The sequence below is a fragment of the Megascapheus bottae genome, chromosome 4 (assembly GCF_031878675.1).
Source record: "Megascapheus bottae isolate mThoBot1 chromosome 4, mThoBot2.hap1, whole genome shotgun sequence".
Lineage (NCBI taxonomy): Eukaryota > Metazoa > Chordata > Mammalia > Rodentia > Geomyidae > Megascapheus > Megascapheus bottae.
This window is the reverse complement of record NC_143512.1, coordinates 17,962,220-17,990,120: the sequence shown is the minus strand read 5'-3', so window position 1 is coordinate 17,990,120 and position 27,901 is coordinate 17,962,220. Positions and strand designations below refer to the sequence as shown.

Below are 27,901 nucleotides of genomic sequence, written 5' to 3'. Positions count from 1 at the left end.
ATTCATGCTACTAGTATGTATATCTGCATTATGATTTAATTATAACATCTTAAAGTAATAAAAATACTATTTTAAATATAAGGTTTTTCCAAGACTTAAACTGCCACACAGTCCAGGCAGAAGAGAGTTTATTGGAGAACAAGTTGCAGTGAGGCTCCACAGAGAAGGGGTGACCCCTGGCAGTGTCCATTTAAGTAGGAAGGGGCAGGAGGAGGTGTGACCAGGGTGGTCCAGGATGTGATCGCAGAAAAGGAAAGGTGCCTGCCTCCAGTGTGCCAGTTGCCTTGATAACACAAATAATTCGGTGGAGGCTTTAACAGGATTAAGCAGGAGGAAGTTTTTGCAGCAAGGGCCTGAAAAGAGGTTGGGATCTACGTGGAGACCTTCCCTGGATCTCACTTATCAGCCTGTTGATAATTATGAAAAAGGATGCATGGGACCTTCCCTGATGGACTTGGATTAAATACTTTATTATATGTGGAGTAAATGTCTACAATTCTACATGGTAAAGGCCAAGTATTTTGAAGAACTTATCTTTGACTAGTTCTTCTTTAATGTAGAAGGACCAAGAAAAATAATCTAGTTTTGCTTAACAAACTTATTGTAACTCAACAAGTAATGCTTTCTTGCTGGGATATACTTTTTGATGGGAGTTTCAAGTTTTTCATTAAAAAATTTTCTAGCTCGCCTCACTTAATTTTTTCCAAGTCTTTCCATTTCCTTACAAATGGGATGCCATTCTTTCTGATGGAAGCTACTGGAATCTGTTTTCCTTCATTGATGAATTAAGGCATTTTTTCTGTGGTAGAAATTACTGTAGAAGTTGACTCCTGAAAAGTCATTCCTGCAAAAAAAACCAGATAATACATTGTTGTCAGTACAACAACTACGTTGTGGGAAAGGGCAGTAGACATATTTAGTCATTTGAGAGGTTTCCTAGGTCTTGTCCCATAATGATCAGGCTAACCCAGAAAGTAAATTGACATTAGGTTTAGCTTCTTAAAGATGTGCCTTTAGGGAGTTGAGGCGTAACTGTGGTACTTCCTCTGTTGAAGGGGTATCAGTGCAAAAACTGTTACTTTATACAGCATTCCTGAGATTTTTCAGGTACGCATCTGTAGTTGAAGACAGTCAAAAGCTTATTCCAGAAGGTAAATGTACTTCTTCATGATGTTAGTCACAGGAAAATTTTACATATACAAGTGATGGAAAGTAAGGCATCTTCATATAGTTCTTTTTTTTCTCAGCTGCCAAAAACTATAAAAGTCAGTAATACAGTACCTCTGAGCATCTGATCATCTAAAATCATGTTGATCAAAATAAACTCCAGGAAATGGAAGCAATAAGTTTTTTTTATTCCTGCTTGCTGTTTTGGTTTTCTTTTCCTTTTTTCTTGTTTGTTTGTGTCTGTCTTTGGGAGGATAAGCAGGGCACAGATACGGAGGGACCAAGGTGAGCAAATGCAGTCGTGATGCTCACTAGACACTGTGTTGAAAATGAACTGTACAGCCTGTGGCTGCGAAGTGGGAGGAAAAAACAGAGACAAGGAGGAAAAGCATGGCATTGTCGGTAAAGAAATGTGCTCCTTGTCTGACTTAATTTTTTCCCTTCTGTACATCACCTTTAAAGAAAAAGAAATTCAGTGCTTGCATATAGTTATATTAGTTCCTACTTCCTTTAAGCCATTCTATGTTTTTTAAATCTATCAGCAACATCAATTTACATTATGTAGTTTGAGACCTAGGGAAATTTGGGAAATAAATGTAGCTCATTTGCCTGCTCAGAGGAGGACCTTTTAATGTGACAAAGGCAACATAGACTAAAGGTACAACTAATACTAAAAGCCCATTAGGATTAGTCAGGATATGTCATTAATAAATATAACTATCAGGTTTACAACTCCAATATCCCCCTTGCAAAACAAATTATGGCTGTCAGGACAAAGTTTAGCATAAACTTCTGGTTTCTATGTATGCATATATACTACATAAATATGATTCATACATTGCTCAGCAAAACCTAACCTGATTAGGTCTAGGTAGAAGGGAAAATGAGAACTAAAACAGCATGTGCCTTATTATCACTGTTTAAATAATATTTGCATTTTTAAGTAATCCATGAGGATGTGTAAGTCTGAAAATAATGCAACTTGGGAAAAATTTAATCATCTTTAGTTGTAAAAAAAAGAGTTGCCATTCAACAGTTAATACAATGTATCATGATCAGTGTTACCTCTTTCATCCATCTTTACCTATCCCACCCAACCTCATCCCTTCACTTGTTATGTGTCTTGGACTTCATGACTGCATTCTCCTATATGTCATTGGGTGTGGTGGTGCCTGCCTATAATTTTAACTTCTGAGGAATGAGAATCTGAAACTTGAGGCCAGTGTGTGCAACTTAATTCTCAGAATACTTTTTTTTTAAGGGCTGAAGTTTTAACTCAGTGATAGGTGCTTGCTTACATGGGTTAGACTGGAGGCTCAATCCTCAGTCTTAAAATAGACTGTCAGTAATTTTTTTTAAATGCAGTTTAAATATATATATATATATATATATATATATATATATATATATATATATATAGCTGGGCATGCTGGCTCACACCTGTAATCCTAGCTATTTAGGAGGCTGAGATCTGAGGATCGGGGTTCAAAGCCAGCCTGGGCACTAAAAGGAGAGAATCTTTTATCTCCAACTAACCACTAGAAAAGGGGAAGTGGGGCTGTGACTCAAGGGGTAGGGCTGTAGCCTTTAGCTGAACAGCTCAGGGACATCGCCCCAGGCCCAGGGGTAGGGCAGTAGCCTTGAGCTGAAGAGCTCAGAGATATTTCCCAGGTCCAGAATTCAAGCCAGTGACCAACAACAACAACAACAAAATTAATAATAAGATCAACATAGAAGATAGCATAGCTTTGAGTATATACTTAAATTAAAACATTTTTTTCTTTAGAATTGGAAAAACTTTCTCATTACTCAGTCATAATGGTGATGTATATAAAGCCTTTTATGATATAATGAAACAAAAATGCCATTATGCTATGTCAGTTCTGATTCTCAGTGAACTCTTGAACCAGAATTTTATGGTAAAATCATAAATTCTACCATTTATTTGAATTCTCATCAAAAACCTCATTATGATCAATAACATTCTCCATTGACTAGGTTATATTATCTGGATATATATGGACAGGAATGTAGTTCAAGTGACTTTTTCTTGCACTTCATCAATATTTTTAAAAAAACGTATTTTTCTAGGGAAAAGATTGTTGGATTTATGGTTGGATATTAAGCAATAAAGTATGCTATCAAGTCATAAGTGGCTTAAACATCCAGGAGTATATAAAGAATACCAGATTTTCTTTTAATTCTCATTTTTTAACCTTACATACTTTTGCCACTTAACAATGCTGTTTATAAACATGACGTATCTTGATCAAAATGACCTCTTTCAACATTCTCACCCATCCTTCCCTTACCCACAACTTCCTTCATTCTTCTTACCTTTGTAGGATATTCACTGAATTCTTGACTATATTCTCCTCTCTTCCTCATCTTTTGTTTATCCCTTTCCCTTTGACCCCACCCCACCCATTTTATGTGCCAGCTTTCTGGTGTGTGATTTTGCTGAACTTTGCCTTTGCCTTTGTAAGTAACTTTGCTATTTGCATTGTCCTTTAATTCTATCACATTTCAGTTAAGACAATTGTATATACTTACATACTACCCAATGTATTTCCTTATAAATTAATAAGTTAAATGTAGCTTCTAAATGTAAGAAAAAAATATTTATCATTTGTTTCTCTAGTCCGGACTTAACATAATCTTTTCAGGACTTTGTTTCTTTAAAAACGGTACAGTATCATCCTTTCTAATGGATAAGTAAAATACTATTGTGCTTATATACCATATTTTCTTGATCTGTTCCACCTCACTATAGAATGCATTAGTAATATTATTTAATTCTACCAGGATCTAATCTAAAATCTACTCCCATATCCTCCCTAGGAAGCAGTAATATTTATCTCTTTTACAAATGAGGAAAGTGAGGCAGTAATAAGTGGCAGATTCTGCACTTAAAAGCAAGACTTTAGGGCATATATTTACCTGTCAGCACTTCTCTTTACTCATCCAAAATATGAAGGCATTGCCATAGAAATGTTACATTTTGTGTGAAAACAGTGGAAAAACTCGTGTCTGGGAAGCAGTGAATGATCACTGTTCTACCTGGATGTCTTCCACAGTTGTTTCTCTGTAGTCCCATATTTAAGGTCTCTAGGGTCTACATTAGCTCAAGTATAATTTATGTTGCAGAAAAATGTGAAATTCACCTTTTTATTGGTGTGTGTTCACTCCCAACCCTAACCAGTTTGCATTTTATACTCTTATCTTTCTTTTTTCTTAGGTCTGTATTTGTGTATGAGAATGTTTTGTTTGGCTTATTTCTCTTAATATATTACCAACTCTGTCCATTTTCCTACAATGACATAAATCATCCTTTATTGTAGATTTTATATATATATATATACACTATAATATTCATCAGTTGATTTTACATGCTGATTTTATAGTTCTTATTGTGCTTCTGTAGCTTTTTATGCTGCTATAAACATGAATGTACAAGTATCTCTGTTTTATGCTGATACACTATTTGGCATACAAAGTGTGTGTGTGTGTGTGTGTGTGTCCATATATGTGTATAGTATAGTAGGATCATATGGTAGATATGTTTTGAAATTTTTGGCCCCATAATGATTTTTTGTAGTGGCTACATTATATTTCCATGCGTAGTGGTTCCTTTTCTTCATATCCCCAGTGGCATTGTCACTTATTTGTTCGTCTCCATCAGTAGGTTTATTCCTAGACATTTAATTTGTTTAAGGTTATTACGAATAAGATTGTAAAGCAGATATTATACAGGTCAGATTCTATAACTGAAGAGTACCTCTCTTCCAGCCAGTAACGCAGATATAGGTCAGTATTGTCTTTGATTCCTGTCATCTTCATGTGTGCTCTGTGAGTGCCATGTGTAGGATTGAGGTGGACAGCCATATAGAAGCCTTTTACTGTCTTCATGTAAAGTGACATATGTTATACATTCATATTCCTTTGTGATATGGCTCAGCTCTCTGTTTAGGAGCCAAGAACCTTGTTTATGTTCAAAATGAAAGAACCAGCTATCAGTGGATATCAATTAATATATTATTCAATATTTTTCTATTGAGAAACTCTCTGGGTACTTAAGTAACATTAATGATCAATGAAAATGTAGTCAAAAAGAGAAATGGACATTTGGGAGCAGAGGGTAGAAGAGAGCCAATGAAGTCTGACAATATTGATGTAGAAAGACATCTATGGAATAAAATTGCTTTTAAAAGCATATGTAAAAGACACATGTAGGATTGCATGTGTGTTTTTAAAATGAAAAAAAATTTATAGCTATGTGGATGGAACATTTCTAGAATGACATACAACTCCTGGAAGTTCAACTCCTGGAGTAGGGGACGTACTATGTATATTCGTTTTACTTTTTTTAAACTATGAACATAAATTGGTAATTTTTAATAAAAAATAGCAAACAGTTTAAAAAAAGAATAGAGGTAGTGCATGTTAACTAGTGACAGTTTAATTAAGGTGAGAACAGACATTGCCTAGTCCTCAGAGTTCAGGAACAATGGGGTAAGTGCTACTACTTGGAATGAATTTCCTGGCTGATGTAAAGTGAAAGAAAAGCTGTGAAAGGTATTTTTTTATTTTTTATTGTTTGTATAGAGGGTTACAGTTACATTTGTCAGGTAGTAGGCGAATTACTTTTCACATATTGATACCCTCTCATGTTTTTGTCCATTTCCCTCTCCCCATACCCTCTGAATCATCTTTTTTAAACTGTTGATAACAACCTAAATCAGTATTTGTAGATACTGTCTTAGTTATGAGAGTGAAACAAATTATGAAACCTTTAAAGAATTCTAAAATGGGTCATTAGACTATGTGAAGCTCACCAGAAGCCACTGTGAATTCACCAAGAGCCCTTTCTACTATTTTGAGAGTGCCTTTATAATAGGTGGAGAATAAGAGAAAGTGTTTTTTTAAAGGAAAAATAAATTAGCAATCCCAATTATACACCAATCTATAAGCTAATTTGTTTAAGGAATTCTAACTGATGCTTTTTACTCCAATTTTGGCTTCTTTGTCTTTCCCTGCCCCCATGCTCAGTTCCATCTCTTTCATGTGAGTAGAGAAGCAACTATAGTAGAAGCATCTGGTCTCATTTCCTCTTAGATATAATACCCTAGATGAATTCAATAGGCTATTTTTCAGAGAAGATTCTACAGTTAGTACACTGATATTCAATAATATAGTTAATAGTCTGTCCTTGAGTCATTCTTTCAGCTTTGTAATATTTGAAGATGGATTCTTTAACTAGATCCCACCAGAAGAAAGTTAAGTTTGAGGACATGAATTTATTTTAACTTTTCCACCAAAAATTAATTTATCTGACTTTCTCTCCTTTCCCAAATTTAAATCATTAATGGAATTAGGTGATCTATTTCTTGTTTTCTCATACCAAGCATCTCCCCCAAATAGTTGCTGGTAAGTTATACATATTACTTACTGTGATTTCTTTTAATCTAATACAAAAATCTCTAGTTCTCTCAGATATTTACTTCTAAATTAATTTCTAGTTATTTACATTTTATTTTCTGTACCTTTATATGAGTGAGGCTGTGACAATGCAGAACTTCGGGATAGGATAGAACTCTGTGAGATTGTCATTTGTAGGATGCAGAAATATTCCAAGAAGCAGTATCTGAAAGAGTTGTCAATTAAATGTCCCCATAGATACTAGAACTGAAAAAGCCTGAAAAGAAACCATTCATATTTATAGTCTGTAATAAACCCATATAAAAAAGTGTTACACATAAGTGTATATATATATATATATATGTATGGAATGTCATGATGAAATCTGTAGCATGTATGATATATGCTAGGTTTTTAAAGACATTTGTAAGGAAAAACAGTTTAAAGATTTCAGATGAGAGTCACCCAGGAAGAAAAAGTGCCTGGAGCAGCTTTCTGTCAGGGATGGATGAGGAAAAGCAAGTGATAGTTTCCAGACCCCTGTGAATAGTGATAATTTTTTAAACCTTTAATCCCCAACTGTCCCCTGCCTACTTCTTATTGAACTCTAATCCTCACTTACATTAATAAATCTGCTGTTTTAATTATTGTTCCATAAAATACCACCTAAAACACTGGCTTACTGCAACCACTATTTCTTGTTGCTTTATCAGTCAAGGTCTGCAGTTTGAGCTGGGCTCAGCTAAATGATTTTTGCTGTACTTAATAACTTCAGTAGTTGCATTGAAGTGGACAATATATAACAGTCTCAAATGACTGAGGACTTTATGCTGGCTTTAGTCAGCTCCTGCACTACTTGTTTTTGCCTGAACATCATTGCATAGTATTAGCCAGCATTTTCTAAAAAGTTAAAAATGGAGCTAAAATACCACTTAAAGCCTATACTCCAAAGGTTTGAAATCTCACATATGCTATATATTCTGCTGGTCAGAGTTAAAAGGTTTTACTAGATCTAAGGTGGAGAGTACAAATTTGAGAACCATACTTTCATGCCATACCTATTCTAAGCATGTATCTATTACTATTACCTCAAATGTTAAATATTGTAATGTATATGCTTATATAGCTATATTTTCTTTTATTGGTAAGGGATCTTTATGGAAATAAACTCCTTGAGGGAGTTAGGGACACCTTAAGGAATTCAATTCTTTTCATGTGGTATATAGCAGAGGCTTAAGGTACTGGTAAGACCTGATAAATGAATGTTGAACCAGTGCTTGAATAATTAGCTGGTGTGTACATGCATATGGATATATGGATATATTTTGGGGACCTTTAGTGGCTGAATTCTGTGAATGTAAGATTAATGGAGGAACCAGGAGTGTGGCCTAGTGGTAGAGTGCTTGGCTAGCATATACCAAGCCCTGGACTTGATTCCTTGGTACCACGTAAACAGAAAAAGCTGGAAGCAGTGCTGTAGCTCAGGGACAATGCCCAGGCTAGAGTTCAAGCTCCATGACTGACCAAAACAAATAACAAAAAAGATTAATGGAAATGTTGTACTCATACTTCACATTGTCATGAGAACCTATGGAATAAAATGTCTAGAATTCAAGTAACTAAGTGTGATTTCATCTTTCTCTAGCATCCTTATTGTCAAATATCAAACCTTAGTCTCAATTACATGTTGTCTGGTGGCTTGCCTTTTTTTTTTTTTCAGGAATGGGGGCACGTATTTTTGGAGCCTGTCCTGGGGCTTGAACTCAGGGTCTGTACACTATCTCTGAGCTTTTGTGCTGAAAGCTAGTATTCTGCCTCTTGAATTATACTTCCAGGTTTTTGGCACTTACTTGGAAATTAAGAGTCTCACTGACTTTAATACTCAGGCTGGTTTCAAATTATTCTCAAATCTCAGTCTTCTGAGTAGCTAAAATTATAGGTATGAGCCTCTGGAACCCAGCTTATGACTTACTTAAATATGAAATTTAGGGCTATTTGTCCTGATACAAGGTTTAATTTTTAAAAGTCTGTTTGAAGTATACAGTCCTTATTATAATGCTAACCTTGTACAAAACTATTACCTACTTTGATAACCTCATCTCCTATCTGAGTTTTCATGCCGTTACTTACTTCCTCCAAATGACCACATCATGAGGACATTCTGGTACTCTGGTTTGCCGCCATTGCTGGACAGTGCTCCTGTAAACCATTTCTTCAGTCAGCTCTCCTGGGCTTTACAGATCACTAAATTTGCCACTGTTCTTGAGAATTTTTAAGACACTATAAAATTTATTATATGAATTATTTTGTCCCTCTTGAGTTTTTGTGACAGTTTTTTTCTAAGTGTAGTCTCTAAGTTGGCAAGAGCAAATTTCATGAGATTAAAAGAACACATGCATATGCATGTGCATGTACCTGCTCAGAGAAGTAATCTGTCATGAATGCAAAATGTAAATTTTGTGCGGATTACATAAAAGAATCTAGAATGAATAATCGGAAAGGTAGTTGAATAATTTTTTTTTTTTGCCAGTCCTGGGCTTGAGCTCAGGGCCTGAGCACTGTCCTTGGACTTTCTCAAGGCTAGAGCTCTACCACTTGAACCTCAGCACCACTTCCGGCTTTTTTCTATGTATGTGGTACCGAGGAATCGAACCTGGGTCTTCATGCATGCTAGGCAAGCACTTTAACCACTAGGCCAAACTCCCGGCCTGGTAGTTGAATAATTTTAAAAAAGCTTCTACAGAAGTCAGTACCACAAAATAGTCTTACCAAACATAATACAGAATTAAAATGGAATGAAAGTAAAGCAAGCTTTCTTGACTGAGAAGAAAATATAGAGAGACAGAAAATAAATTGAATTTCAGATCTTTGTTTCGGATCTTTGTTTCCAGATAAAGATATGAATACAGACTTTTTTTCTACACTAACTCATCTCTGACTCTCCTGTCTCAGTTTCATATACTGTAAGCCATCATAAAATGGAAGGAAAATGTATTCTCCTGTCTCAGTTTCATATACTGTAAGCCATCATAAAATGGAAGGAAAATGTATTCAAGTCATCTGGGAAATTACTTTGAATGTAAAAAAACATTAGAAATTGAAATGGAAATAATGAAAATTTCATTTTAAGAGAATGTAAATGGAAGGCAGAGGAAGAGCTATTAAGATATACCAAACAAAGTCATCACTTTTATTGAATTCCTATCAACACTGAAGTGTTTTCTATTAACAGGATATTGGTACCACATAGACCTCATTAGATGTTTCTCTTCTGAAATGAGTGTCCTAGGCCACTTCCTATGGTGATACACCATAGGAATCTATTTTCCCACAGCCTAGCAACTTGTTAGGTCTCACCAGACCACATGGCTCCGGTTGGTTGGTAGAATTGAGAGAAGTCATTTGTCCATTACTGATTATCTCAGCAAAGTAGAGTCAGTAGCATCACTTGGACAAAGATGATCCCGCAAAGAATTATGTACTTACTGTATGATCTGCAAATCATCTTATATCTAAATCTTGGTGCCTTTCACCTGATTATATTAGTAGCTGAAAAATTTTGCAGAATATCAAAGTGTTAATGATTCTAACGTTCTTCATAGTACTTTGTATGGCACAGATTATACAGTTGTTTTGTGCCTTTTGTATCTCCAGTGTGACAATGCATATCACTCTGTGAAAGAATGAACCATTGGCAGAATAGAAACTAGAATTTAAAGAGAACACATTTTAGTCCTCTCAGTATGTTTGCATTCTATATCCTGATCCCCAAACTGAGGATTTCTAGTTCATTAAATTTAATTTGGAAAGAACACAAATTTCAGAGTGAAAAAAATGGCAGAAGTCTTACCCTAGGAACTAAAGAGTCTAACTTTTGTCAAAACAAAATGAACAATATTTCCAAGAAACTAAGATCATGTAACAAGTAGACAACTAAATGAACATGAGGAAGGCAGATCCCACTTGCCTAGCACTTATCAGCAATGTGACATTAACTTCTGAGCCTCAGTTTGAAGCTAAACCACAGGTGGTTATTTGTACTAAACAGGACAGGTAAAGGTCTTGGTATTGTGTTTCTGACACATAGGTTCTCAATAAATGGCTGCCATAATTCTCACAAGATTCGGAAGTTTTCTTTGAAGTGGTTCATAGTTACTCAGCAGAGGCAAGCTAGAGCAAAGCTAATTGTTTCAGTTTGGCTCCTCAGGGAGTGCGACTTTTTTCCACATAAATTGGCATTCTTGCAATTTAGCCTTCCCAGCATGACTTGGACTCATTAGTTACCAACACTCATGCCTCTACTGGTAACACAGAACCCTTTCTCAGAACCATGCTATGGTGCGAGTAGACACATCTGGCCAGTTACTGGAAGATGATGCCTTTAACTGTAATTCAGAAAGCTTGAGTTGACATTACCATAAGCTAAAGGATCCAATGCCCTGGTTCCTGAAAACATATTGTGTTCCAAGTATACATGAGGCATCATCTAAAATAGAATATTGTTCAATGTAGTCACAGTGCTTTTTTGGTACTAGATTATAAATTTCAAATTGTTGAATTCTTAGTGGTTTTTCACTGTTCGATGTTTGTGGAAAAGCGTTATAAAGTTCATGGCTGGCCACATCGGGGTGGATGGACTGAAGAAGAATCGTAAAATTGTTTGACTTTATATAGTAGAAATATTCATGTCATTGCTTCTGGAAAACAAATCCATAAAAATGCATTAATTTGTATAGATTAACATGGCAGTCGAACATGTAACACGTAGGAAGTTCTCAGTAAGTGACAGCTACAGGGTTGAGTTTTCAGCTAGAGAGATTGTTCTGTCTGTTCAGAGGAACTTATGGCCAACGGTAGCATTTTAAGAGGTAATATGTGCACTCGCTCAGGCAAAAAAAAAAAAAAACCACCTACTTTTCCTTATTCACTCCTCTTCTCGGAGTGTATTTTTATACCTCTTTCAGAAGTCTTTTAAGACCAGAATCTCTTACCATGAGTATTGAAACTTACTGTAAAATCAGGTTCTACTTGGAGTGTATTTTGTTGTTGCCTCAGATGGCTGGATTGTCCTTTGAAACTTGGGTATTACTATAGACTAATGAGAAGTAAGCATTCACTTTCCATCAGTGTTTAGTCCTTCCTCCAAGTTCGTGTGGATCAAAACTATTACGAAGCTTAACAATAGAACCATATTTATTTTAAAAGTGTGCACAGACCGAGACTCTAGTCTGGGTATATCATTTGACAATGTCTCATAATAACAAAGCAGAAACATTGAAAGTTTTATCTGATGCTATAAACTGCCCAGACTAACCACAGTGTGAAAACAAAGAACGTTCCTCTTGGGTTTTTAAAGTATATGAGGACTTGATTGGTTTTTTCAAAATAACTGTCCAAAATCACCAAAAACTTCTCTTCCAACAGTGTGCAACCTAGTGGGGAATTCACTCTGCTACTGCTAAGAGAGAAACATGGTATAGAACAGTATTAGGGGATAACCATCTTGTATAAGATATATCTGCATTGATGCCACTTACCCAACTGTTCACTCTGTGCCTAAACTGACTTTTCTGTAGGATTCTACATCATTCTTACCCAGGCCTTGCTCTACTCAGTCAACTCCCCAAACTATTCATTTGCCATCTTTTTCTCCCTGCTCTCAGATATAGCTAGATTGAATAGACAGCATACAAAGTCTTAAAGGAGTAGGATGACATCATCTGTTCAAATTTCTGCCAAAACAAGAGGAAGGTATGTGCCGTTCTTCTTTACACATGCCACATATGCACTTTAGCAATGGCTTTAAGTAATCAGACTTAAAAATACTTACTGAGAAATCTAGTGTCCTGAGAGGCGTGTCCTGAGAGGCATGCAGAGAGATCTTTCAGAAACACGTATCCTTTGGGGCCTAGCATGTGTGTGTATCCATCAGCACTGAGACCTGTCTTAGGAGGGAAAAAGAGCATAATTATGCTGTTACTTCAGACCTATCCATGCACTGCATTCACAGAAGCAGTCATTTTGTTTTCATCCTCCCAGAAGTCTGTGCTATTGGATTTTTTTTTTTAGAAAGAATAGGCACACTTGGTGATGGGACTGATTTCTAATTTTCACAGTACTGCAGCTGATGCTTTCTTTGGGGCATCTTTTAGAAATAAGGGACACAGAACTCATAAAAGTATGAGATATAGTAAAAGAGGTTGCAGTAGGAGGGGAGAAGATGAGGAGTGACAAGAAGAGCTCTGGGAGTGGAGGTTAGGTGCTCTGAAAATGAGAAATGTAAGGAGAGGTTTAAATTTCCATACATTTTATTCAAGGGAAAGGCAAGGCACATTTTGAGATGGAAATAAGTAACACGTATTCTGGCAGAGCAGTGTGCTCAGTCATCTTTTTTTGGTCAGTTTCCTAAATCTGATGCATCCTTTCAACTTAGAGGTTTTGGGTCCCATTTTAACTGGTCAGTACTAAAATTGCCACGTAGACTGCCAGAGACTCCAATCTGTTTCCTGGTATTTCTAAGAAGCTATTTATGATTCTATTTCTACTATGTGTAGAATTTCCAAAGAGATCAGGCAATCTTGCACTTCCTATCACAACAATCATATGTGCTGCTGAAAGCAATGAGTGACAGTTTGCTTCTAGGGGGTTGGTTTCTTCCTTTCTTACAAGAAATCAGTATTGACTTTTATTGTTCAAGCTACAGCCATTGGCCATGGATTAACAGGTCTCTTTAATTAAATCCCCAAAGAAAATTACTGGTTGTATCAAGATGTTTTTCGGAAGATGACTGAGTATAAAGCTAAGGTGGAAGGGTGACTGTCTGCATTCCCCTACATTGAATCTGTGACCTTTGATAAGTGACTTAACTCCCAACCTGTTTCATCATTTGTAAAAAAAAAAAAGTCATAGTTACAGTAATTTTAAGTGACTTCATATAGCAATGTACTTCAAATTATCACAAAACTAGATTGAATAGTATTATATAAATAAAAATTATCAGTGTATTCTACAACTATAGTGGGAAAGAAATCAGTATTTCTATAACATGGCTTCTGAGGCTAGAAAATTCAAGTTTAGCCATGATAAATATACGGCATTAATCTGTGCATGATCATTGTTTGAGCACAAAAATGTTTAGTACAGTATTTAGTTTTGACAGCCTTATAGGTTCTATTATTCTCTCCCTACTCTCCATTTTACAAATGAGAGAACTGTGTGAGAATAAGCCCCTCTTTAATGGTCCAAGAGCCATAAGTGATATAATGCTTTAAAGCTTATGCTCTCCAAATATACTTGCAGCCAATGCACAAATGTAGATTCTCTGTTCAGTAATACTGCATTTCTCTTCATATAAGAATATGGAAAAGCAAAGGAAGTATGTTTCCTTCTTTTTCCTCTACACTCTGGGCTATTGGTTTTATGCCATGGTTTAGTCAGCAGGAGGAAACTCCCGGGCTTTAAATAGAAGAACACCTAAGTGCCAATAACCGTGTTACTTCTGGCTCAACATTATCCAGAAGAACTCCTTTTCTATGTGATAGATAAATCCCGACTTCCAACTTAACTGCAAGTAGTAAATGTTATTTGAAACAAGCCAACATTTCAAGAATATTGACTGGAGCACTTGGTTACTACTCTTTATACTGTAGAATCTACTGCAGGACAAAATGCCCACTTCTGAGCTTTTCAGAAAGCAAAGAAAATATACATATCTCTACTACCTACTGGCAATAATAGACTCCTACAGCTGCTCTCTGTTCATTCAGGATCACTGGATCTTTCATTAGCAAGTCTTACATTATTCATCTCTGATATACTCTTAGAAATTTGGTTCTGAATCATCAAATATTACTCAGAAGACATGAGTGGCGAATCTCCATATTCTGGTGATAGTTAGTCTTTGCAGTTGCATCATCTTAAATAATTACACTGGCCCTATTATGAGAATCCCATGTCTGAATTCCTTCCAGAGTATATTTTCTAGCACATAGGCTTACATTCACTTGTTATTTAGCAGCTTTACAACCAGGATTCACTAGACATGTTGGGCAATAGCAAGGAAGAAATTAGGAAAAAATATGTCATGTGAAACGTACTTCTATATTACTTCTAATACTTATTAGACTGTTAGGCAAACTGAATAAGCAATGCATGCTTTTTGGCTGCCAACTTAATTCATAGTGTATTCCATTTATTTGTGCCTAATGCAGTCCAAAGGAAGTGTCGTTGAAGGTATCTTTTAAATAACTTGTCTAATTCTACAAAGATATCTGCTTGAATATTAAGGTTGACTGGGGAAGAACTGGCACTTCATTCTACATTCATAAAGTAGATGAATATCATTTTTCCATTCTTTTACTCTAGTCAAATCTTGTAGTTTTGAGTGTCAAGAACTGAGCTGTATTTGTGACTTGGTCTTAGTCATTTTTCTTATTTACTTCCCACTTGTTTGATAGAAGAATGTTTATGTAATTCATTTATAAGTTAAATGTTATAAAACTACATCAACAGAAAAGCTTGCAATTTTCATATCTTTTCTTCTATCAGACTAGCTTTGTGTGTATTTTAAAGAATAGGGCACTTCAGGACAGAGATCCTTTTGAATAGAAGCAGTGAAAGGAAGAATCTTTGCCTGCCTTAATGTGAGAAGACTGTACTCATTTACCAGTACAATACAATAGTGAATCTGGTTTTTGCACATTTATTTTGTGAGGTTGTGGGACTAAGTTTCTTAACACTTCTATGTTGGTAAAAGTTTTATCATAAATGGATCATTACATTGCTTTTTGTACATCAAATGAAATAATTTGCTCTATATTCTATTAATATAGTTTAGACATTTATCAGTCTTGTGTTAAGAAGGTGAATCCTACTTAGTCGGTGATGCATTGCCTTTGTCATATATTGTTGGATTTAAATAGCTAATACTTTGTTATGGGTTGTTAGCTCTGTCTTTATGTGAACAAGTTTGATATGTCAGTTTTTATGTTGGAGTTCTACTGTCTTTTACAAAACAGTGAATGGTATTGAACATTTTCAAAAGTTTGTACAATTGGTATTTGCTTGATGGAACTTATTAGTGACTCTTTTGGAGTATACTTGGGAGTTTTTTTACATCAACTATTTTTAATAAACCAACCTGAATAGTTCTATATATTTATGCCAACAATTTGATAGCTTAGATGAAATATTTCCACATCTTGTCAAAATTTACATGAAGTCTTTCAGAGTGTCTTATCCTATGACTACCAAATCAGTAACATTTTCATGATACCGCTTTTGTTTTAATTTAATCTTATAAAGAGTGTTCTAGGGGCAGGGAGTTTGGCCTAGTGGTAGAGAGCTTGCCTAGAATACACAAAGACCCGGATTTGAGTCCTGGGTACCACATACATAGAAAAACTGAAAGTGGTGCTGTAGCTCAAGTGGTAGAGCTCTAGCCTTGAGGTATAAGCCCAAGGACAATGCCCAGGCCCTGAGTTCACATTCCAGGACTGGCAAAAAATGTTCAAGCAAGTAAAACAATCCACCTAATCACATACCTAAAAACCTTTAACAATTAATACTGTTCCATATGAAGTGTGGAAAAACAGAACCAAATAGATCAGTTACCCCCACCCAACTGTAGTCTGGTGATCATCACATGTAACATTCACATACAATAAATCTTAAATCTAAAATCTTATCCATAATGCCACATTTGATTTCACTATTCAGTTGAGCTTACAGGAAAAATAGTATTTTTCTACTCGGATATTTACTATTCCTTTCCTTCTGTCTTGATGGTTTCACATTTCTCTTTCACTATTTTCCTTCAGTCGGAAATAATTATAGTACTTTCTGGTAAAATAGATGAAGAAAAATGAATTCAGTGACCACAAATCTGATAGTTCATGTGCATTGTGCTTTTATTGTGGAATATTATTGCTAGCTATAGAATTTTGGATTCTAAGCATTTAAAAATTGATGGGGAATGCATTAACTCTTTAATTTATACAAAATTTTCATCATATTTTATGACCTCCAGCATTAACAAAAATCTGCAATCATTGTTCTAATTTAAAGTCATTTTTGTTAATTGGCTTTTAAGATTTTATTTTCCTCAGATTTCAGCAATTTAGGAAATGTGATTTCTAATCCTTATTTTTATGTGGACATCAAGATTTTTTAATGTACATTTCTTTAATCACTAATATGTACTTTTTATTTCAATATTATTCAGGTCTTTGAATCTGCTCATTTTTCTGTTTTGTGTTCTTCAGTTTGGATATTATGATATTTTTCTAGTTTATTCATTGTTATCACAAGTCTACTGTTGATCTGTGAAGTAAATCTCTTTCAGATTCTGTATTTTGTTTTTTGACCTTAAATCCTTCTAAATGTCTTTCTGTTCAAATCAGTTTATCTACTTTCTGGGCTATAGTCCTTGAACATATGCTTGAAATTATGACTATCCTAAAATGAGCATTTCTTTCTCCTGCACTTTAAGAAATGGTGACTTTCAGTATGCTAATCATACATGCTGCCAATGTGTTAAATAATTTTGGATTAAGTATATTAGCTAGGGTAATTTAGCATAGAAGGATTATGTCTTTGAGTGTTCCATCATTCAGACCCTAATCTGCTTTATACTACATTCTTTAACAGTTAACTTGGTTAGGCCCAGACAACAAATACAAATCTTCATCAGGCAATCAGCTGTTAGAATTTTAGACTTCCTAGGTCTAAACCTGTCATTTAACCAAATTACCAGTTCTTTCAGTGAGTATGCATCTGTCCCATGTTGGTAATTGACAATGATATGTGCTATAATCATACTATTAAATATTTGTGTATATGTGCCAGGTCCAGGGCTTGAATTGAAGGCCTCAACGTTCTCACGTGGGTTTTCCCACTGGTAGCTGGCATTCTACCACTTGAGCCTCAGCTTTTACTTCTAGACTTTTACTGTTTAATTGAAAGTAAGCATCTCTCAGATTTGTCTACCCACGCTGGCTTCAAGCTGACACTCTGAGCCTCCTGAGTTGCTAGGATTATAGTGTCAACCACTGACCCAAAAACTTACTTTAATGTTTATAAAGTAGAAACAAAAAATATCCGCTCTTAACCCTTATAAATTGAATTTTTTAAATGAAGCCAAATATGTAAAGTCCCCTAAGCAGCAGGGCTAGGTTTTAACCAGCAGTGCCCTGAGTGGGACTTAAAGTACCCAAACCAACTAGGCTAACTCCTTCCAACGAATATATACCATGTATAAATATGTAAGTGAACTAACCTTTCAGTATCACTCACTTTGCCTGGCAACAAAGTTGGCCAGTGGGATTGCTGAAGTGGTTAAAAATTGAGCAGTAAGTCAGAGATTTAATTTTAACATTAGGTTTCTTTTAAGATTCTGTTTGGTAAGATGTGATCTAATGACTAAAACCTCTGTTAGCAAATTACAAACTCTGAATGGCAATAGATGCTACCATCAAAGTTTCCTACTAATCATTTCTCTGCCCAATTATATTCAATAACTTAACAATGTCCTTAACACCATCAACATCACCAGTCAATTGTTTATACATTGGCTGCTCAAGGTCTTCCTGTGTTGCAAAAGATTTTCCAAGTCCTAAGTCATATATATTAATAAGTAATGATGCATGTCAAAGATTAATCTACAAAAGTTTAGTAGATTGGTTTTGGCTGCATTAACCTGAATTTCAGCAGAGAACATTTCTAGGACAAGATAAACACCTATAATGTACTGCCTGGTATTCTGTACTTGAAAGTCACAGCAGGATCTTATTACCTGTTGGATTCCCAAGGGCTTCCCTCAGCCATATCATCTTCCTGTGTTAGGTCAGTAGGAATAATGTGGTAAGAAAAACTATCTCCATTTGCTATCCGACATCATAGAAGGATAATTTACTTTGACCTGAACTTCCTCTCTACTTCTCCATTTTTTGGCATCACTTTACAGAAACCATTCTCAAGAGGTATCTTTTTTTCTTTATCCCAACATAAAACACAATAAATAATGAAAACAATATATAGAGGGATTACAGTTACATTCATCAGGTAATGGGTGCATTATTTCTCAAGCCTTGATACCCCTTCTCATGTTGTCTCCCTTCCCCCATACCCCTCCCAGTCTTGTTTTCCCCCTTGCCTGCCCTACTTCAAATAAACATACATTATACCAGGTAATAAAGTCATCAAAAGCAATGACTCATTGCTTTTGGACTCACATTTCACTGAAGTTGCCCATCTCATTCTGACGTGGCTAGTAGATGTTTATTCTTGTCGTTTCAGTAGTAGTAGTAGCAGAGTTGATCACTATTCCTCCCTGAGAAGTTGTGTCACCTCAGACTGCCATCCTCTCCCTGCGTTTCTCTCCTGTCTCACTTGCTTCTCTCTGACCTTCAAAATCCATGTGTCCTAAGCCAGGTTCATTCCCATGCTTCTGAGTTAAGACTAACTACATAGCACAACCTATGAAAAAAAAAATGCAAGATACAAAAGTAGGCAGTTAGATTATGTCCAAGTGTCTCTAATTTCATTCTGTCTGATCATATTCCAGTCTCCTTACTTTGAAAGAACTTAAAAATGTTGGGCAACTTTTACTTATTTTTACATACTTCATTGGCCAAAACTTGCAGGGGAGACCTTAGTATGGCATTTTTAAACTGCATGGCAAAACATTCAACTAATTATGCTAAGACAAGGGTCCTTTAAATAAAATGAAAGAAGTGCACACTAGCAGGCCAAGGCTGGCAGTGCCCTGCCCCGTTAACCTGATCCTCCCTGTCTTTGCTCACAAGAAGTTACCAGCCAGCCTACTAAACTGGAATTCTCTCTCTTTAACACTCATCACTCTATGACATAGAATAATCAAATACGGATGGATACGCATTTGTGAGGATTCTGATTATTCAATGACTCTCCATGAGAATTAGAGAAGTAACTGTGCTTGGATCACTACTGTCTCTCCTGTCAGGTGGTTTACTCAAGAGTGAGCATTTGAGGAAAGGATGAACTAAATTTGCAAATGTGTAGAAGAAATACTCAGAGCAAAGGAAAATTATGGTAGAGACCACCTTCTTGAATTTAGGAAAGTGCTCTTGCATTTGGGAGACCACAAACAGCTGTGGTGAATGATTGAGATAAAGGGAGACAGGAGCAGATCATGTACAGTTGGCCTTTCTCAGACACAGTAGAATATTGGAAGTTGTCAACCTTCCTGGCACCTCTGCTATTTATCTGTTAAGGATAAAAGTCGGTAAAATGGACATTTCAGTTCTTCAGTCAACCACCAGTCACACACGGCTAAAGGCAGTTACGTTTTTCAAACAGGGCAGATGGAGAACATGCCATCACAGAAAGCTCCTTTGGAAAGGCAGGCAAGGGAGAAATAATGTCAAGTTTGCTTGGCTTCTCCTCTCTGATTTTCTTTTAACCTTACAACCAGTGTTTTTCTATTTAAATGGAAATGTATGTGGTGCTCAGAAAACTAGCATGTGTCCTGTTCCATATGCAAATGTTCTCCTGGGTGATTTTTACCTATTACAAAAAAAAGATGGGAGGATTGGTAAATCACAAGCATTCTTAACCTCATATATACACTGAAAATGTAAAAATGCAAAGTGTGGAAGTCATAAATGTGAAAGCTGCTTTCAATTTGTTTTAATAGGTGTTTTCTGTGTCTTATTATAACCTAGGGACCTTGCTGCAAGAAACTGCCTGGTAGGTGAAAATAATGTTCTGAAAATCAGTGACTTTGGAATGTCTCGTCAAGAGGATGGAGGAGTATATTCATCTTCTGGTTTAAAGCAGATTCCCATTAAATGGACAGCACCAGAAGCTCTTAATTATGGTGAGATCAGATGCTTTTTCTTATTACAAAAATGACTGTATTGGCACAAAATATATTCATAAGCAATATTTCAGAGGTAGAACGGAATGCAACTGGCAAATAATTTGAGACTCAACATAATTTTAATCATTTAAATTACTGTTAAGAATTCTAGGCTGGGTGCAGTGGCTCATGCCTGTAATCCTAGCTACTAAGGAAGCTTAGATCTGAGGATCAAGGTTCCAGCCCAGGCACAAAAGGACCTGAGACTCTTATCTCCAATTAACATGTAGAAAACAGGAAGTGGGGCTTGACTAAGGGTAACCTTGAGCTGAAGAGTACAGGGACAACGTCCATTTCAAGCCCCATGACCCACAAAATTCTAGGTGTAAGATGCATAAATACAAGTATGTAAGTAAGTCTAGCCATCTGACAATCCCTTTGAATGTCATAAGTGGTCCAATAACCTGTTTTAATGGTAAATTCCTAAAACATTAAGGCAATTCTTTTATCATTTTAAAGTCAACCTTATTTCTACAGTACTTCATAAAAATTAGGCATTTTTAAATATCAACATTAATGAAAAGTATTCCTCACTATTACTCAGTCTGTTAGAGGTATCTAGTCAAGAATTTTACCTGGCACAATCACTTTATATAGTGTATAAAAGTCCTCTTACTATAAAATGTAGAGAATCTAGCAAACAGTGCTAGTAAGTTTACAAGGGGCAGATTTTACTGGTAAATCTTCAGAGTTTAAATTCATTTATAACTCCCTTAGTACTTACAAATGTTTTGCTGTCTAAAAACAAGCTCCAAGTAAATACAAACATTCTACCCTGTCTTTTTATCCTGTGATTGTCCTTCCCAGCCCATGGAAGAATTACAGAAACACCTATGTTGGCCCTTTCTCTGGATTTTGAGGACCAGTAGCTCCTAGAAATTTCACAAGAGCCTTTGGGATGAAGTTTACTATCTCTTGTGTCTGACCAGCTACCAGACCAATATATTCCTCAAAAAGTGGTATCATGAAATTACCTTAATCAGTGCACCCTTGGACTCTGTGTAGCCATTCTGCAGAATGAGGTTGAAGATAGAAGAAACTTTAGAGATGATGAGAGAAGCAATGCAGTGCATAGTATTATGTGATCCACTGAGGAAATTCCAAATTTCAAAATCTCCTGATAATCCTGAGACATTGTGATTCACATAGATTTTAAGCTTTGAGAATTTAAATGCTTACCCTTTTCTCAAGGAGCTCCATTAGATACTTCTAATTTCTAAACCTGTTCTTCCCTCAGAGTGATGAAATACTTTTCAGGTCTCAGTGATTCAAGGATGAAAAAACACCTGTTCAAGAAACCTCTCAGAACTTAAAACAGAGCTGTATATTTAAATAAGATAATATGCTTGTTTTTTTAAAATAAGCAGTACTAATTGGACTGCAATAAAAATGTAAGACCTCCCCCCCTTCTGTCTAACCCCATAGTTTTCATTTTTGAATGCAAACATTCTTACCATGTTCTGAAAGATTTCTCAGCCATTTATGCGTATAATACTATCTTATTCTCCCCCAACAATACTCTTAGTGTAGATAACTACTTTCCTTAGAGAATTCACCATGGGTCTTGTATTTATAAACATCAAAGTGTTGATTTGGTGCCAGTGTGTCCTTTAACATGGTATGTAAGTATAATCTTAAATAAGAGAGGCAGGATTTTTAGTGGAAAGCCCTAGATCAAATGTGTCCTTAGCTGCGTAACATGGGGCAAGCCTCTTCTTCCTCTAGACCAAATTTGAAAGATGAAATCCATTGTACCATTATTCTGAAGAGTATTATGAAAATTAAGAAAGAGAAAAACAGCAAAATGCTGTACAATTCTGCCTTCATGTTAGCCTGTTAAAGTAGTTACCCAGCAAAAAGTAGGTTATAAGCTTTGACTAGTGGATTGGAGATCTTGGCTTACATTTATAACTTGTCTACTTGATCTCAATGCAAATACACACTTTTGAAAAAAGGTATCTCTGTATCTGTATAATTTATTTTAGGAAAAAAAACTTAGGCTGGAATCATTGCTCAAGTCGTAAAGCACCAGGCAAGCAAGCAGATGGTCCTTTTTGTGAGATCCAGCCAAAGGGAAAAGTTGTATCATTTTTTTCATAAAAATTATTCCATTATTGGAAGCCAAGCATCAAAAGAGTTTGATGTACAGATTAGTTTACTTATCTTCCTAGCAAGCGGCATAGTAAATATGCATAATTACCATCTACTCAGAAGGAAGCTAATCCACACAGCTGGGGCTGATAGCTCACTCCACACCAACACAGGCGCTCTCCCTGCCATTTTTCTTTCAAGAAAGCAAAGAGGTCATTCTATTTTAAGGTAACATTTCTTTTAGATTGAGGGGCATTTATGTATGGCACCAAGTTAAAGGAAACACTAGAAGAGACTTGGAAAAGTAGCCTCTCGGACCCTATAATGGATTTTACTTTTTTTTTTTTTTGGCGTGGGGATCATAGGGCTTGGCCTGGGCACTGTCCCTGAGCTCTTCGAAGAGCTTAACAGACCTACATCCGTTTTCTAGTGATTAATTGGAGATAAGAGTCCCTTAGCTTTGTATTGCCCAGGCTGGCTTTGAACCACAATCCTCAGATCTCAGCCTCCTGAGAAGCTAGGATTACACAGGCATGAGCCACTGCACCCAGCTCTGCCTCCTATTTTTGATGTTACATCTACTGAAGGAGACATTTTTGCACAGGTTTTTATTTCTGGGCTCTCTTGAAGGCTACCAAAAGAAAAAAATATTCTAGGATCCTTAGCACAACAAAACAGGTACATCAAGATATTTTGACAAAATAAGACACCATGTAATTTAAATAACTTGTTTTTATCAGTCAGCTATCTTAATTTCCCACTCTATTCAGAGCACATAGAGAATATATTTTCCATAAATAAAAGTATCAGTGGAGAAAATAAGACCCTTAAGCATGTAAGTGTATCTGTAAACAAATGAGTAAAAAGAAAAACTTATTGCCTTAACTTTGATTGCAATTTTAGTGGAAAGGAAACAAGACAAGATTCCAGTAATACTTTCTTAGCCTCCTCAGCATTGATGTGCACAGGTGTACACGGGTTTCACACAGGGAAGGTAGATAGGCCTGCAGGCTGTTTATTCTTGATGGGCAGTGGTGGCAAGGGATGTGGTAACTCACTGGATTACTGGCTTTTTCTTCAGGCTGTTATTTTAAAGAGAAGGGCAACACTGCTTGTGTTCCTTTGGTAAGTTTGTGTTCTATATGATAACCAGAAAGAGTCCGCTGTGTCTTACCTGGTTATGGGTACAATTTCCCTTCCAGGGAGATACAGTTTTGAGAGTGATGTGTGGAGCTTTGGCATCCTCCTTTGGGAGACCTTCAGCTTAGGTGTCTGTCCCTATCCAGGAATGACAAATCAACAAGCACGAGAGCAAGTGGAAAGAGGTGAGCAAAAGCCAATGGTTAGCATTCCCATCCAGCCACTGGGCGGTAGTGTCTGTTGACCAGATTGTTGGTACGAGGGGGTACTGATAGGAAGTAAAAAGCAGAAATGTTAGAAAACATCTGCTTTACACGGATCCACTTTTCCTCCACCTCTTTATTTTTTTTAATCCTATGACAAATAAGTCCCCTTACTAATAATACTGCAGTTGAAGTTTTTTAAATTTATTTTTGCCACTCAGGGCCTGAGCACTGTCCGTGGGCTTTCTCAAGGCTAGTGCTCTACCACTTGAGCCACAGCACCACTTCCAGCTTTTTCTATGTATGTGGTACTGAGGAATTGAACCCAGGTCTTCATGCATGCTAGGCAAGCAGTCTACCACTAGGCCATACTCCTGTCCCTGCAATTGAAGTTTGGAGGCTCTCTATGGTGTTCCACCAGGAAGGGATGGTGAAGCTCTCATATGCACTTCAGTAGTTTGGCTCTTAAAGTACTCACCTGAGAAGTTGCTAGTGCCGTCATGTCAGCTTTACAGAGGAGCTCTGGCTGTATGACTGCAACTGTGTGTGATAGGATGCCTTCCCTGCCTCCTTCCTTCTAGACACCCCACATAGGAGAGCAGCACTGGCTGACAGCCTGACCATTGTCTCCTTCCATTTTTTTTCATTATTACATTAATGTTTATCAGAGCCTATCTCTCTTTAGCTGCAAAACCAAACAAATACGTAGAGCAAGTGAACAACTATGTGTTATCTTACTTCAGACCCTCTGACAGGTGTTTTAAGCATATATGGTTTATGGTAACATTTAGTTCAGTATACTTACTGTATATAATGCCTGGTGTGAACATGTGTATCTTAACTCTGTTCCTCCTGGGTCTTCAGGGTACCGGATGTCAGCCCCTCAACACTGTCCAGAAGAAATTTTTAAAATTATGATGAGGTGTTGGGATTATAAGCCTGAAAACCGCCCTAAATTCGGCGATCTTCTGAAAGAGCTGGCCGCCATCAAGAAGAAAATGACATAGCCACAGAACAGTGCCACCCCAGGCCTAGTCCTCCTGCAGAATACTATTAGTATTATTCTGCTTATGATCCTAAACAGTGAGTTTAGACTGCATTACCAGCAGGCATCTTCTAAGGTTATTTTTTTTATTAACTAGGCTTTGTAAAAAATATGATCCACTTTTAAAATATGTCAAAGGCAAGTTTATTATAGAATTAGTCCTACCAAGCAAGGGCTTTGTGTTAACCACAGCAATCCTACCATTTCAGGCCACTGTAAATAGAAAAGCACAGGCTCTAAATGTGAAGGATAAAGATCTGTTTTCACACCTAGGACCACTGATGTTTCTCAGACTTTCTACTTCATACAGTGTGCGGGCTGCTGTCATATGCCACAGATACTCTTCAGTTGGTGCTATGAACTGCACTGGTGATACATGTTTGCAGGACATGTTCCAATGACAAAGAGATTATATCAGTAAATATAATCTTATTTGGGAATTACTTGGACCTACCAGGGTCTTTCATTTTTCTTGTCAGAAAAAAAATCATCCTGCTTCTGCTATATTATTGTTTTTAAAAAAAAGTTGTTTTTTTCCTCTTTAGATCAGAAAATGCTGCATGCACTTCCCTCAAAGAACACATTGTGAAAGTTGAGGAAACTGCTTCTAAAGAATGTAAGAAAGAGCTGAGCAGTGGGAATCGAGTGTGGCCAGAGTGGCAGCCTGTGGAAAAAGAGTAGCTAGAACAGTGATTAAAGAGAACAGAAAACCATAGAATCCACCCTTCTTACCATAGTTTGGGGCCTTATCAGCACAGGCACACATTGGTGTCCCTTGAGTTGTGATGGTCTGAATTCCCCAAGAAATGTTTTAGGACTTCACAAATTCACAGAAATAGCAGCATTCTTCTAATTGCATCCTCATTTAGAGAGGGCATCCTAGAACTTAATTCTCTTCCTTTTTAACAGTTTACAAAGTTGTCAGAATTCATTGATTTAGTCCACCGAGACCTTTGTGTGCACATACAGGTGTAAGTATCAGTGAGGAAAGAGACCTAGGCCACATGCTTGTACTTTTTCCCCTTTCATTTACCCTCTGCTATTACCTGGAAATCTTTTCAGAACTGGCAGTAAGCAGGCCATGCTGAGGATGTTTCGTGTGGATACATGGGACAGTTAAAAATAGAATCCTATTAAGCTGAATTTTGGCTTATCCAGGAAACTCACCCACAATGTATAGATAGTTGCCTCTCAGGATGAATAAGTGTGTAGGACATGGTCTCCCTCAGGGGCAAATGTGACATCCCAAGTCTTTTTATGAATTCTCAGGCTTTTTTGTCTAGATAAACATAGCCTTTTAGTAATTTGGTCTGTTCATTGAAAGAGCTTAAGGGATGGAAAATTTTCCTCCTACCTCTCCAGCTTTTCATTGCCTGTGAATGTCAAGGCATAGAACTCCCACTAGTACTTAAAATGAGTGTAAAGGAGGATAAGTTGTATCAATCCCCTTGCAGATTTTATACATTTTAAATTATAGTTTAGTTCATTCACATTTAAAAGAAAGCATAACCTGCCCTCACAAGTGAGATTCCAGCATGCAGAACAACTTCTTTTTAATTAGCACAGCTCTCCCTTTGGTCAAATACTATAAATATGTGGAACCTTTTTTGATGGCCCATACCACATCAAAGCACAGAGCACAAACGTGAATTTGTTCTTCAGGTACTTACCAACCTTCAAAATGAAGAATAGACATACTGAAAGGGGTAAAAATAACCTGAGTAACATCATGTCCACTGAAGAGAAAAAAAGCTCACTCACTGGTGGCAGTGCTAAGATCTCAGCAATAAAGAGGATGATGATTTAATCTTGTGAGCAGGTCCTGAAGCTTAATCCTTGTATTCTGGTATAAAGAATGAACATGGCATTGATATTTCACTCATCTAATCATAGATTATAACTGTGCACATTATAACTGTGCTTAAATTTTTTTTACAAAAGCTTGTTCAAAACGACATGTGTAGCATTTCAATTCTTTTTCATTCTTTGTCTCAAAACAGGCCGTGGTACAGTTCAAGATTAGTAACTCATTGGGAATGTTGCAGGACCATATCAGTTTTATAGAATACTTGATATAGTCACATGCATTAAGAAAAGCTTATGCAGACCATTTTTACACTTTATTTTGTTTTGCTTGAAGCTTAATTTATGCATCCCTTCTGTCCCTGATAATTATTGGAATTATGTACTTTAGGAGGGCTAATCCACATGCAAAAAGCACACATGCAAATACTGCTCTGAATTTGCAATTTAATGTGGAATTTGCAAGTTAAGGCTTCAGAGATGCACAAAATCCTATGATTTGTTTAGTAGGAAAACAGTTGTAACCAAAATTGTCACTGGTCTGCATATAATTGGGTCTGGTTGCACATCCTTTCATTATTAATGGATTATCCAAAAGATGCATACATCAGTACTGTATAGCTCTGCTGACATCCTTTAAATTTATTAAGCCATCAAGGGGTTAAACACCAAGGGGCCTTGGAGAAATATTTAATTATTTTTCAAAGAAAGGAATTTTTTAAAGTTACTTAACATTACCAATATGTGAAACATGAAGTTTTCTCTTTCATGTAATCAAGGTGCTTCCCAAAGTTATTCACTTTCTGGAAAGAAAATAATTATTTTATCAGGTTTTGTTTTTAAAATGTGAGGATTTATTTCAGCCCATCCTATATTACAAGATCCCCAATAAAATTTTTTTATAAATAATCATTTATCTTAACTTTTATATTTAGGAAGTCAGAGCCCTCATTAAAAAACCCAGTATGGAAAAGTTACTAAAAGCAACAAAGAGATGTATTAGTATCTTCATTTAATGGAATCAAAGAAGATGAGTTTATTACCATTTAGTGTTACCTCTTGTTAACTTGTTTATGCATATATTATGCATATATATCAGAATTAGGTTATTAAATATTATTTTTCTGGTTTTGTTAA

General features: G+C 36.3%; 1 protein-coding gene and 1 long non-coding RNA gene across 22 annotated transcripts in view; one reads left to right on the top strand and one right to left on the bottom strand.

The window, feature by feature from the left end:
- Fer (FER tyrosine kinase) overlaps positions 1–25,410 on the top strand; it is a 432,292-nt gene extending 406,882 nt beyond the window's left edge. For all 21 annotated transcript variants that reach the window (XM_090331531.1, XM_090331522.1, XM_090331530.1 and 18 more), the window contains 3 exons: positions 20,286–20,440; positions 23,776–23,898; positions 24,781–25,410. In XM_090331531.1, coding sequence (XP_090187657.1) covers positions 20,286–20,440; positions 23,776–23,898; positions 24,781–24,923 — 421 coding nt within the window. In that variant the 3' untranslated portion in view covers positions 24,924–25,410. The remainder of the gene's footprint in view (positions 1–20,285; positions 20,441–23,775; positions 23,899–24,780) is intronic.
- Positions 525–19,049, bottom strand: LOC150064122 (uncharacterized). Its single transcript, XR_016535114.1, has 3 exons — positions 18,816–19,049; positions 12,416–12,526; positions 525–844 (listed from the first exon to the last, which is right to left on the bottom strand). It is a non-coding gene; the product is annotated as an uncharacterized LOC150064122 (long non-coding RNA).
- Positions 25,411–27,901: the final 2,491 nt, after the last annotated feature.